Here is a 13269-nt window from a genome sequence, read left to right on the forward strand (position 1 = left end):
TTGTAACTTACAAAAGGCTAGTATGAAATCCTTAATCTCACAGTTTAGATAAAATCACCACATGCAAAAACAAAATGCAACTGACAAATAATGTGGCTATTCATAGTTTTAATAAAGTGAGCATCAGTACCAACATAACCACATGAGATTAATTGCAAAGTTTTGTCCACAGCTTTTCTGGTCCGAATTAAAATAATTTTGCAATTACATCAAAGCCGATGCTTTGGCTATTTCTTACAACTTGGAACCAGCTGATGATCACATGATCAATAAAGAATGTTTCTGGTGTTGCAACATAATTTAGTGCCCCATGAGTCGACACATTTCCTCACTTTAAAAGAAACCAAGAGCACATTAATTGTCATTTCAAAGGGATGTCAATGTTGAGCAAAACTGACTTAATAAATATGGCAAGAAAGTATATTCTCCACTTGAATAATGAGAACACATGTCTTTTGTCTCAAAGGAACTTTATTGACATTGAATTAAAATACATAAAAATAACAATGTATATCTCCGTACAATGAAAGAAAAGCTCCCCTACAGCAACATTCACTTATCAGTCTTATAAACGTTTTGCCCTATTATAGGGTTGGCCTGTCACATTATGACACTGACATTTTTCTGTTAGTGACTGTTATTCAATACCTTTGTCAAATTCCAAAATCTTTTATTTTTATTATGGGGCTGGGTGTGTTAGTGTCTCGATACTCAAATTGTGTAAATAATGACCACAACCCAGAAGGTCGGCCACCTTCTGCTCCTCAATTAATCAACCGTGGATTGTGTCATGCGTATGCTCCTCCGTTGATGTGCTAATCCTGCAAAAAATATAACGCGATTTCTTCAGAAAAGGTTCTACATGACAAAGTGTATTAATCAAATGGCTTTAAACAAATAATCAGGTATATTCACTGCACAAAGCATTTTTGATGTACAACTGAACTGTTATTTGTTTTTTCCACTTAAACGGTGGAGTCAGAAATTCCAGAGAACGCTTGTTTTCAAAATCACTTTGTCAAAATCAGTGAATACCTCCTCATGATCCGCTTACTGTGCGTACTGTGTGTACTGTGTGTGAAACAATTTTTACCAAAAGTGATATTTCACTTAAAGCATCTTCAGAATCGCTGACTCCACCTAAGCATTGCACACCAAGACACATTTGGTAAGAGGTTTATACAAGTTTCAATCGTCATTAGATTAAATGACATCTCAGCACTGCACTAAAGGTACATTGATACACAGAAGATAGCCTTCTATAAAACAAGGTTTATTTTGGGGATCCAAAGAGCCCGGAATTATATTGAGCACAATACTGACATAACACAAAAGACGATGTGAAGCATAAAACTAAATTAGCATACAATAGAAATTGATAAAGACTCAGTCATGAGGATTGGTACTGGTTACAATACAATATTATTGAATACAAAATGTATGTAGGTAAATGTAAAACGGCCACCAACAATTAATAAAGACATAGGAGAAAACAAAATAAAACATCATAGCTGCAGTTGTAAAATGATGTAAGTGCCAGATGATTTTAAGTTTCTTCTTTTAGGATGGAAATAATACATATTTCTGATCTTGTGCTTCTTTTAATTTCCTGTGCTGCAAAACACATACATATTTTAATTATCACATAATAACTGTAAGCCTGACAAACAGAATCTGGATTCCCTGCAGTAGAGTTAGGCAAAGCAGTGATTAACATAATCACCGAAAACAAATGGTCACATACAACAGCAGCAGTGAAGCAATGCTTCTTAGCATTTACTACTACCTTTTTAAGGAGAGTTGGGCTTCATTTCTATCCATTTCGCAGGGTCTATACCCTTAAATAGTTAAGTTACTAAAGACACATGTAATGTATGCTACACCGGCAACTACACCTAGAGTCACTGCCTACAAGAGTGGAAAAAAAGCTTTAATCACAGAACACATTATTTAATTTTTTACAGAGCCCCCAAAATGTCAGTCTTTTTTTAAAAACCTTTTGCACATGATATGAATCTAAGGCACACCAAGATCTGGGTTTTCTACATTAAATAGTAGTTAAAGACAAAATAACTTGTGCACGAAGATAAATGACTTGTTTGCACAAGATACAATAAATACCACTTTTCAAGACTTTTAGGGACTCCATTGTTCTTCACCATGCAAAAAAAAAATTTAAAAAAAAAACACACAAAAACAAGTGCTTACTTCAAATAAGGAAAATATTTAATTAACTTATTCTGGATGCAGGATGTATAAGTGCTGTAAAAAAGACAAATGCCAAATGAGTTTTGTAGTTATGAGTGTTGTAGTTATAAAGGAGTATAATATTTTTAATGTGGAGTGGCTTCTATCATTTTAAATAAATTATTAAAATAGGCTCATGTCCCTAGCTATAGAATACAACTGTAAATATTACAGACAGAGCTTCACAAATCTCTTAACCACCGTTTGTTTGTAACAGTCCTCGACCCCCACATAACTTCCACCTTAATAAAAAAAAAGTGCCAACACAAGTCTGCAATAAGTTCAGTTGTGGCTGCAACTACAGTGAGAAATAAACAAAAAGGAAGACGCCCACAGAGCACACGAGCAGCAGACCTAAGTTGAGGAGCAGTTTAACTCTAGGTGACTCGTACAGAATCTCTGCAATAACTCTTGCCTCGTCCTGTGCTACTTGCTGCTTAACGCTCTGTGTATCCCCCTTAAATCCGCAAATGGATTCCATTAAACGCATACACCTGCTAGTCTCCACATTACCCTGGCGACCTTCCTTTGCTCTTATCATCTCCATCCTTTCATTACCCAACTGTTCTGCAGGGGTGGTGGCAGGGGTTGTTTCGGTGCTAGGTGTTGCTGGGTCAGGGTCAGTGGATGGGACCAGGAGTTTGACATCTGCTCCATCCAAACACCTCTCCTTTCTAACATCGTGGGGCAGATCTTTGCGGAGGCTTTCATTGCCATTGCTCTGGCTCTTCTGAGTCAGCTTGTACATTTCCTCTCTGTCTTTTGTGGGAACCATTTCAAGGGTGCCGAGCCCCCAGACTGTGGTGGTGCGAATCTGCTCCTTATCGGGTGGAGCGGTGCAGAGGCTGACCACCACCGCCACCAACCCTGTAATCCAGAACAGCCCAGCGGCAATGTACATGAAGTGAACGTGAACAATGAAGGCAGGCCTATCATCTGGCTGGTCACAGGGAGGGGGACGGTATACAAACGCTAGGATCAGTCTTAGGGTACCGAGTGTAAAACCTGTCATGCCTCCCCAAAACGCACCCGTCTCGTTGCACCTTTTCCAGAACACGCCGAGAAGGAAAAGGGCTGCGATTGGTGGAGTGAGGTAGCCAGCAACTTCTTGGATGTAGAGGTATGTCTGTCCACCTTGCATTTCAATAATAACAGGGACCCAGGCAATGCTGATCGCCACCATGACCACAACAAACAAGCGGCCCACCATCAGCAGCTCACGCTGAGATGCCTTCTTCCGAAAGGTTTGGTAGATGTCCAGGGTAAAGATGGTGCTTGAGCTGTTGAAGATTGAGTCTAGGTCACTCATCAGGGCGGCGATCATCACTGCCATCATCAGGCCCCTGAGTCCAACGGGCATCACTGCCATGACCAGGCGTGGGTAGGCGATGTTTGAGCAGCCGGCCTTGGCTCCGCACACAGCCATGCAGTGCTCTGGCCCAATGCAGGCTATCTCATCGGCAAACAAGATACGGGAGATCATTCCAGGAATGACTATTAAAAACATGGGAAGGATCTTGAGAAATCCAGCCATGAGTGTAGCGCACTTGGCGTGAACAATGTTCTTAGCTGCCAGTACTCTCTGGACAATGACTTGATCTGCACACCAGTACCAAATAGATGCAGGGGTCTGGCCGAGAAGGAAACCTGGCCATGGGATGTCTTCATCCAAAGGACCTCGAAGGATGCGTAGAGAGTTTGCTTTAGGCTCAATGCGGCAGGAAGGAGAATAGGTGAAGTTCCCAGCGGCAATTATAGCAGAAACATTGGGAACTGCCTGCATGTACTTAGTTCTGACACCCTCTAGCCCACCAACCTTGTTTAGACTGATGATGGTTAAGGTAAGGGCTCCACCAATCATCAACACTGCCTGAAGCGCATCCGTGTACAATACTGCCACTAATCCACCAGTGATAGTGAGCACCGCAGTCATACTGATGAGCAGGAAGATGGACAGATAAAGGTTCCACCCCAGGGACTCCTGGATGAAGAGAGCTCCGGCATACAAGTCCACAGACAGCTTGGTAAAAATGTAAAGTAACACAGACAAACAGGCAAAGTAAACCTTCAGCCTCTGGCCACCGTAGCGTTTCGATAGGTACTCAGGCATGGTGTAGACCCCCGAGTGGATATACACAGGGATGAACACCCAACCGAGTAGCTGCAGCAGTAGAAGTGCATTAAATTCCCATGCTCCGACAGCAAAGCCACTTGCAGCTCCTGACCCAGCCAGACCTATGAAGTGTTCACTGCCAATGTTGCTGACGAAGAGTGAAGCACCTATCACTATCCAGGTCATGGAGCGTCCAGCCAGGAAGTACCCACTCACAGTGCTGCGATTGGATTTCCACATTGCAAAAAACCCGATGGCTAGCACCAGCACAAAATACAGTGCTACCACAGCTATGTCCACTGCTTCCATTCCAGGAGCCATTTTTACGATTAGCTCACGGCCGCTATATGAATCCTCACGAGAAAAATGGAATACAAATAGTCAATGTTATGAATTCAATAATTTATAAAAAGGAGCAATGGAAATGCTCTGCTTTGGTCTGCTGTCTGGATGGAAGTTGTAGTATCCACCGTCAGGTCAAATTCACTAGTTGTGCTTCGGAGGGGGTTATCCACCAGCACTGAGGTCGTTCTAGTTTTAGAGGAGGATGTTGTAGGCCTCTGGTCTAGAAAAGCCTAGAGTTAACATTCCTGCAAGACAGCAGAGACAAAAAAAGAACACCTCATTAGATCCTTTATTTAAGAGGGGGAAAACACCGAACACAAATACTTGAACTTTTACAACAGCCACTCTGGAAACAGGAAATACACACAAAGAGGATCTGATTAATCTTCTTTCTTTTTTTTTTACTAATATCACAATCTGTAACATACAAATATCAACATCACTAATCAAATGAATTGTCAACCTTAACATAAACCACACAAGATTAACAAGAATGCAGTCTTTGATTAATCCACTTTTGCAACTGCAGTATTTTTACAGCACTAGTCCTAGGCTTTGCTGGCATATGAATTTTTTCCTTAATCTCTTTAAAACACAAAGAACTCAAGCTATGCAACTGTAAGAGCTTCAAAGAAGGCTCAGTAACATTATGAAAGAAATCAAACAGTCAAGAATAAACAAAAACTAGAGGGACGCACCAGGACATAACTTAATGTAATAACACAAAAAGTAGAACCAATTCCAAATTTTCTTTTTTGCTTACTATACTCCAAGCAAGCATACACCTAAATCTGTTTGATTCCATAACCAAATGTGAACAATGACAGTAAAAGCATTTCCTTAGCGTAGCAATGAGAGCATAACCGTCGTTAGTTGCATCATATAAATACTCATGCTTTATAACTAAATTGCAATAGACACAGATGAAAGCGAGATGGATCAAATGTAATCCCTTTGTCTGACACACACATACACACACACACACACATGCACACGCACACACACACACACGGCCACACACACGGCCTCTCTTGAGGTTTGATACTGCCATGAATGGTAGAAAATAACCCCACGCATTTGTCCTCACAATCAGGCTTTATACATCCAATCCTTCTCCAATAATAGGAGTCTTTGTTTTCATTTTACCATCTCATCATCAAGGGCTATGCTCCCATGTGTTTACCATTAACGGTCCAAGAGACGCTGGCTCTGAAATACAGCAATAATAAATGAATCGGAGATTCCAACTAAATAACTAGTATTCATAGAGCCCTCACTCAGATCACTAACAACACAATACAAAATATGATACTGCCAGTGCCACAGGGACTTTGTTTAAACAGAAGCGACAAGAGGAATTATTCTATTCTTCCCCTTTTTGCAAAATATTATTGACTCAGGCAAAACAAAGTGGTGATGAAACTGGAGCTCTGATACAACAACATTGAATACAAACATCTGTGCCAGCCAAGACATATTACTGAGGCAAAAAGCCCTGGCATACATGAAGCCCACAGAATGTTAACCTTGAGCTAGTAGTCCATACAACAAACTGCAAATACAACAACTATTGCAACAAACCTTTGCTTTCGATTAGAATAGAGACAATAGATAGACCGATAAAGGTCATTTTTTAGATAATCAGCATCTGCCAGTGTACCTGTTTCTGTGTCTACATGTTATGTGTTTAATCAATGTTCATTTAAGTGAAATTTTGTTTCTCATTTTTAATTATTAAATTACTGTATTTTATCAAATGCCAACCAAAAGAAAGACGTTAAATTGGCATTATTGGCCATCGGGTTACCTGCAATTTAAATATTAAGCATATCAGTCACCACTAATATTGACTACATTTTTTAAGTCAGATGTTCGGCTACGATAGAAAACAATTGATGAGCAGATGCGGCTGGCAGTCTTTGTGAAAAGTACAAAGGAAGAGCGACACCACTCCACGGCACCCAGACAGGCACCTACAGGAAACTTCTAGAACTGTCACTCAGTACTGCGGCTCACAAGGCTGCGCATCTGTGAGGAGCTTCAAAAAAGAATGCTCCGGCTACCTAAAGGTGACTTCTGGGATTCATGTTCGGATATACAGGCTAGTCTACAGTCTGACGTCTAGGAGTTACAAGTGTCTTGTGCCTGGTTCACGGAAGCGGTAAAACCATAGACTGTAAAACATAGGACTGGTGTCACAGTCCTGTTTGAGACATTTAAAAGATAGCCGATGATATATGATAGCCTACATTCAGTGGCATTACCGCAAGCACAGCTTCTAAACGCTTGACACGTGGTTAGATATTTTTAAATTATATTGTGTTATTTGTTAAAGCAGCAGGAGTCCTACGGGGATTCCCCTCTGTGTCGGCTCACCTGCCCCATCCGTTGAAATAAGAACCAAACATGTACCTTGTAGCCTGTGCTAGCAGACGCGCTAAAGATGCTAAAATAACGCTGCAGGAGAAGGAAGAAGAAGATGATGACTCGTTCCCCCCACAGGATCGCTGCTTTCTCGACTCCTGTCAAATTGTCGTTTCGGACGTTTGCAGCCAATTATCTTGTCTGTGCTTTGCATTTGACAGAAACTACTTCCATGCGCAGATAAAGCTATGAGTGCCAGTCCTCCTTATAGGCATCCGTTGGGTCCACGCCCCACACGCACGTGCAACACACTCCATGACGCGTCAAATTGGAAATTTGTTTAACTTATTATCTGGGACTCTCTTATGACCTGCATGTTTAGCCTAAGCCATAGGGGCAGAGGGACACCAATACTTTTGTCATTCAAAACGGGCCAGTGTCCACTACACAGACATTGTACAGCTTGTTTTAATTGTGGAAGTGGTTCACTTGCACTTTGGGTTGTTTTGTTTTGTATTTACTTATGCTGAATTAACTAATAAATTACACCTATGTATTGTGTCAAAGGGATGTGATTTTAAAAAATGACAGCTCTGCTTAACCATGATAGTGTGTGTGTCACTCCTATTCTAATCTGTCCCCACCCTATCCCTAACCACCTGTGATGCCTGAACCTAATCGCCAATTTCAGGAACATAGCTGGGCTGTGGGAACATAGATCTCCCAGGCTACCACCGCCGTCGTGATACGGCCTAGGCCTAGATAGCCTATTGTGCCATCTTTTGACCTTGCAAAATGATACTGACTCATTAGAAAAATAATAAGCCTTCCCCTAATACGGATATAGGCCATGATATGAACCGTGGGGATGCTATCTCCAATTCTCATCACCTGCAGTGCTTTTGGATGAACCATGCATGTGGGGTGTAGGTGGGAGGCTAACATATAGACCCCAACCAATCATTAAAGCGTTCTAACGTGTGCATATCACTTAAAGGTGCACTATTTTGCACATAGTTTACTGCGGTTACAGACTTTCATGTTTAGGCCAATATTGCAATATCGTAGTGATATTGCCCAAGTTTATTGCAGGATGGATTTGGTGTGGGTGCGACCTGATAATGGAAACCTGACAATTAATTCGATTATTAACCATGTGGGTATGTATGTCTGATTATGAATAATATATAGCCAGGCTATAACTATCAAAAGCCTCGACAGTCAGCTAACAAAGAGGTTAACATGGCTGACTTCCAACGAAACATCCCGAGGGGCAGACACAGCTTTGCATAGGACAAGAGAGAGAAACTGGGTAAATTTCCACTCTCTCACGCCGATAGATAAAATCTTGTAAATTTCCGTTTCACCAAAACTACATTTCCCAGCATACCCTGCCATTACCAGACGATCGCTGGTAATGGCAGCGTCTGGGTTTTAGATTGTAGCCTAGCCTATATCAGTTTTTATACTATCTATGGTTTGAGCTGGGGAGTAGCCTATGTAAATTAATTCTCTTGTTCTTTTCTCATCCATTGCCTTTTAACTTTTACTATTTTTGTGTGAAACGCTCAATCGATTTTGTCTCGACTGTATTTAATACAGTCTGGGATGAAAGAAGACGACTTTTCTCACACGTTAGTGTTGTTATTGCGGTGTTGCAATAGTCACTGCAGGGAAGCTACATTACACTTGATTATTCTGTAGATAAGCCTGCATGCACGCGAGAACCCCGATTGATTTACAAGTTGAATCAGCCTAATAAAGTAGCCCTATATTCCAAAAGATATAAATCAATACCATGTAGCCTACATAGACTTAGCCTACATTAAATCAATACATTAAAACATAAACAAGTAGGCTTTAACCTAACCAACACGTGAATATCACGTTTTGACTAATAGCTCTAAGTAAATAATACGTTGTATTAGAGCCTACTCGTTTTAGTTATTTTTTGCTTCCTATATCCAGTCAAAGGTTTAGCCTAATCAATTAAAACACCTTCTAGGCTACAACATCACTTTAATCTGATTGTGAAAATACCATACAATAGACTACACTGAATGCTGCAAAACATGAGTCATGCATTGTAGGCCTACATATATAGCCTACATATATAGCCTACATAAAAGAACAGGCTACTACAATGATATAGGCCTATCTATAATCTGCATACAAGATGTAGGCCTATGTTAGGGATGTCAAGCTTTAATCTCACAAGTATTTGGTAGGATAAATTGTGGCTAATAAAACTAATAAAATGCATATCTAAACAGCAAATGCAGATAACTTAAACATCTGTCTTAAAGGAACTGATCCTGGCTGCTCTCCAAATACCCTAAGGCTTGTTAATAAGAGACACTTTCAGCGTGCTGTTTACTTTGGCAATCTTTCACGTGTCATCCTGATAAGAAGACCTGCTGTGTTGATGATCATCAGAGCTCAACAGCTGTTTTTCCTGCTGTGTGAGACCGAGAATTCATCACACTTTGCCAGTTTGGTTAAACCCTGTTGCCCAGCAGGGTTTTTATAAACTCCAAAATATAAGTTGTGGTCCAATGGTGATGCTAGAAATAAAGGAAGTGTGGGGTTGGATGGAGCACTGGTAGTTTACATGACCAATCAACTTTGTCACACATTTACTAACCTTAATTGCTCAAACTAATGCATATATTAATACAAACTTATCTCAGTTGTGAAAGTAGCCTATATTTTGAACCTGGACAATGTTCATTTGCTATGACTGTGTCAGACTGGTGAGATCATTTCAGATAATGAAATGTATCCAGTTTACAGGGCTGGTACAAAGTTTGTAGCTATGTCATCACATTTTCATCACTGAATGATTAGATGTCTTCGGCGAAGTTCATTATCCAAAGTGTTGTGAGGTCTAAGTAATCTGTAGATGCAAAAAAACAGTGTTCTTTTTGGCATTTTTCATGCTTTATTGATAGTGTGAAGAGACAGAGGGGAAATGGAGCAGAGATGGGAGTGACATGCAGAGAACGACCGCGGGCGGGAATCGACCCGGGTCTGCTGCTGGGCCCGGCCCGGGGGGGAAGCCCTACCAATTGAGCTAAGGGCAGTTGTTTACAATCTGTATTCCCTCATTAGCCTCCCATTCGTCCAGTTGATTTCAGCTGTCTATTTTCTTTCCATTACTAACAATATATTACCTAATCTATTCTTATTGGTAATTTTTGTAACGAAACCGTCTTGCAGAACCCTTGCACACCATATGCAATGATAGACCCCTTCATCTAATCTTCACATCTAGGTTGTGGTTTTAAAGGAGGGCAACCAGAATGTCGTTGTTCTTTTTAAATGAAACACAGAAGGAGCTGATGGCAATAAGTATTAAATAAACACAAACAAAAACATTAATGAGCCAATTAAAAAGGTCTGCTGGCTCATCAATACGGAAGTGCAGGTGTAATGGCATTACATCATAAAAGGTTTTGGAGTACAACATGGCCATCCCCATCATTGTAAAACACACGTCCAAAACAATAACTTCAAATATTAATTGTCATACCAATAATGACTTCAATGCATTTTTTGTTTTTGTTGTTTTGTAACTCCACACACTGTAGGTATGACTTCCTCATCAGGGCCCAAAAAACTGATCTCTGATAAACTCTAACTGAAAAAAACAAATGCTGCCAGACCAGCCTCTCTTTTTTCTCAAAATGCTTTGTCATAAAAAACATTTTTTATTTGGCAGCACTCATTCTCAAACAACAAGTTAATGAAACTCTTGCTCTCATGTCACACATTTCCTCCCATTGGAGGATCAGGGGAAAGAGAGGAAGTGGAGGAAACATGGGATGTTAGATCATTCTAAAATCATATAAAGTTGCTTTGCATTGCACAACTTTTTGTTATTCAAAAGCATGGCAAGCAAGTACCCAATCGGACAGAAAATATGACAAATAAGTTAAAATAACACACACAAGGAGTGTGTTTATGCGGAACATACAAATGACATAAAACAACACATTTGTGCAGGCTACAGGTTGCAACAAGAGCAGCACCTGACCAAGAGCACTAAAGCACCTTGCTGTCTTGTGTGAAATAGGTCACCATACTTGTGTCAACACTGCAGGTGTTAGAAAATATATGGGATGCAATATCCAGAGAAAAGCTCTGGCTCTGGCAATCTGTTAATCATCGTTTCCACTCTAGCTAGTAGCTACATACTACATCAGAAGTTATACTATTGTCAGTACAATACATAAATCAAATAGAAAAAGCTGCCCAATCATAACTATTTTAATCTAAGAAAATGTTTAGACATTGTTAACCTTCTTCTGGATCCTTATATTTATCCAAATAGACATTGTGACAGACAATTCATACTATTTTTTTTAAGAATACCTTAATATTGGGGTGTGTACCAAATATGATTGAAATATTTTCAGTGGTTTATAAGATATATATTTATCTAATAGATAAACAGACAGACAGATAGGGGGAAACCACACTCTTGTGCAATAAACCCTTTGTTTCCCCCTCCCTCTTGTGGAGCTTGGTAGTGAGTGCTGATTAGAAACACCATGTGTATACTTATAGAGCACTCTCTGTACAGTATTCACACATGACCACGGCTACCCCAAGTGTCAAGTTGATCTTAGCCAGGATATCCTTGAGTTTGCTTACTTCAACACAAACACTGGTGAACCTGGATAACATGTCTTTCTTGTTTTTTTCCAAAACAGCAATGACCATGATCTTAAGAAGTGGCATTTGTAACAAATAGTCCAGCCATATCAGGTGTAGTGCAAATACTTTAAATGGGGTACAGTAGATCAAACAAATAGAAAGCCCTCTGGGAGATATTCAAAGAATGTTGTTCCTTTTTATTTTTAAGTTAACATCTTAGTTGGGTCAGACAAGTAACCACTTAGTGTTGGTCATTCAAAATAGTTTTGTTGCTAGAAGGCTATTTATTGCTAACATTATAATTATTATTATTTTCTTTCAACTATTTCAATTTCCTTTTGCAACTGCACAATGTGTTAAATAAGTGCGTCAGTTTGAGCCAAGGGGCATGCCTCCAAGAATTTGGGAAGCAGTTGTGGTGCAGTTGCATGCTGTTTGCATGTAGGCCTCTCTCAAAGAATGAATTCAAATGTTTTTTTGAGTTCATTTGCAAACCAGGCTCATGATAACAGGCATGGATGACACATGTGCATCATGATAACAGGCACGGATGACACATGTGCATGTAGTATGGTTCACTAGCCTAAGAAGCCATATTTGATATCCATATGAGATACAAGGCCTGTCAATGCTGCAAGCATTTATAAATATGATGTCAGAAACTTCACTAACTGTATGTAAAATGTTGCAGACCTTTTTTTAACAGTGTGTTATTCAAGCATTGAGGTCCTACCTATTTTGGAAACTTAAAGAGCAGTAATGTGGGGTTTGTGCAGATAGACATTGACTATTGATAAGGGTTTTGGTAGTTGTAGTACAGGCAGGTTAAACATTTTTAGCGTAATACTTGAGCTCCATCTAGAGACACAAACTGAACCTGCAAGTCCTGTTTCCTGATTGAACAAGTTATAACCAAAGCCTAATTTGAAAATGTACTATGTTCCGAGGCATGCAGCATTGACATATAAAGGAACATTTTCTTTGATATTAAGAAATACAACTAGCACTGCAGAACAGAAACTAGATCCTAGTATGTGGCAGGCTCGAGAGGGGCTCACATTCATTATGAGAGCTAAGTGCAGGACTTTACGTGGAGCAAATGCCTTATTTCACTCAAACTAAAAATTAAAAGAGTGCTTGACAGCATCCCCCACACCATATTGTCTCATTATTATTATGTGTTGAAGATCATCAGGTACCTTGTCTATGTTTATTAAATGAAGGGTTTGGTTTGGTGTTCCCTGCAACATGCAGACATTTTAATGAATAATTGAGTTAGTACAGACACAGATCTTGATAGAAATTCTGTAAAATAGGTCAGAGATCTAAAAGTAGGAAAATGAAAAAGTTCAACAGCAGACAGTTTGACAGTTTTGAACTATAAACTGATTTTATGCAGCATGACATTATGTCATTTTTTTTTCCCGTGAAGTCAAAGCCATAGTACTAGATTTAAATGGTATAGCCTCATGATCTCCAAAAGAAATTCTTATTGGTAACTCATAGAATAAGTGTGTTGTCTAGTTGTTGAAGAACAAATC

At 39.8% G+C, this 13269-nt stretch overlaps 1 protein-coding gene across 1 annotated transcript; it reads right to left on the reverse strand.

Moving 5' to 3' along the window:
• Positions 1-555: 555 nt before the first annotated feature.
• On the reverse strand, positions 556-7241 carry slc5a3b (solute carrier family 5 member 3b). Its single transcript, XM_080038674.1, has 2 exons — positions 7118-7241; positions 556-4950 (listed from the first exon to the last, which is right to left on the reverse strand). Exon 2 carries the CDS (start codon positions 4679-4681, stop codon positions 2546-2548), a length of 2136 nt encoding a protein of 711 aa, XP_079894800.1. The 5' UTR covers positions 4682-4950; positions 7118-7241; the 3' UTR covers positions 556-2545.
• Positions 7242-13269: the final 6028 nt, after the last annotated feature.

The sequence above is a fragment of the Ammodytes marinus genome (assembly GCF_949987685.1).
Source record: "Ammodytes marinus genome assembly, chromosome: 12".
NCBI classification, from domain to species: domain Eukaryota; kingdom Metazoa; phylum Chordata; class Actinopteri; order Uranoscopiformes; family Ammodytidae; genus Ammodytes; species Ammodytes marinus.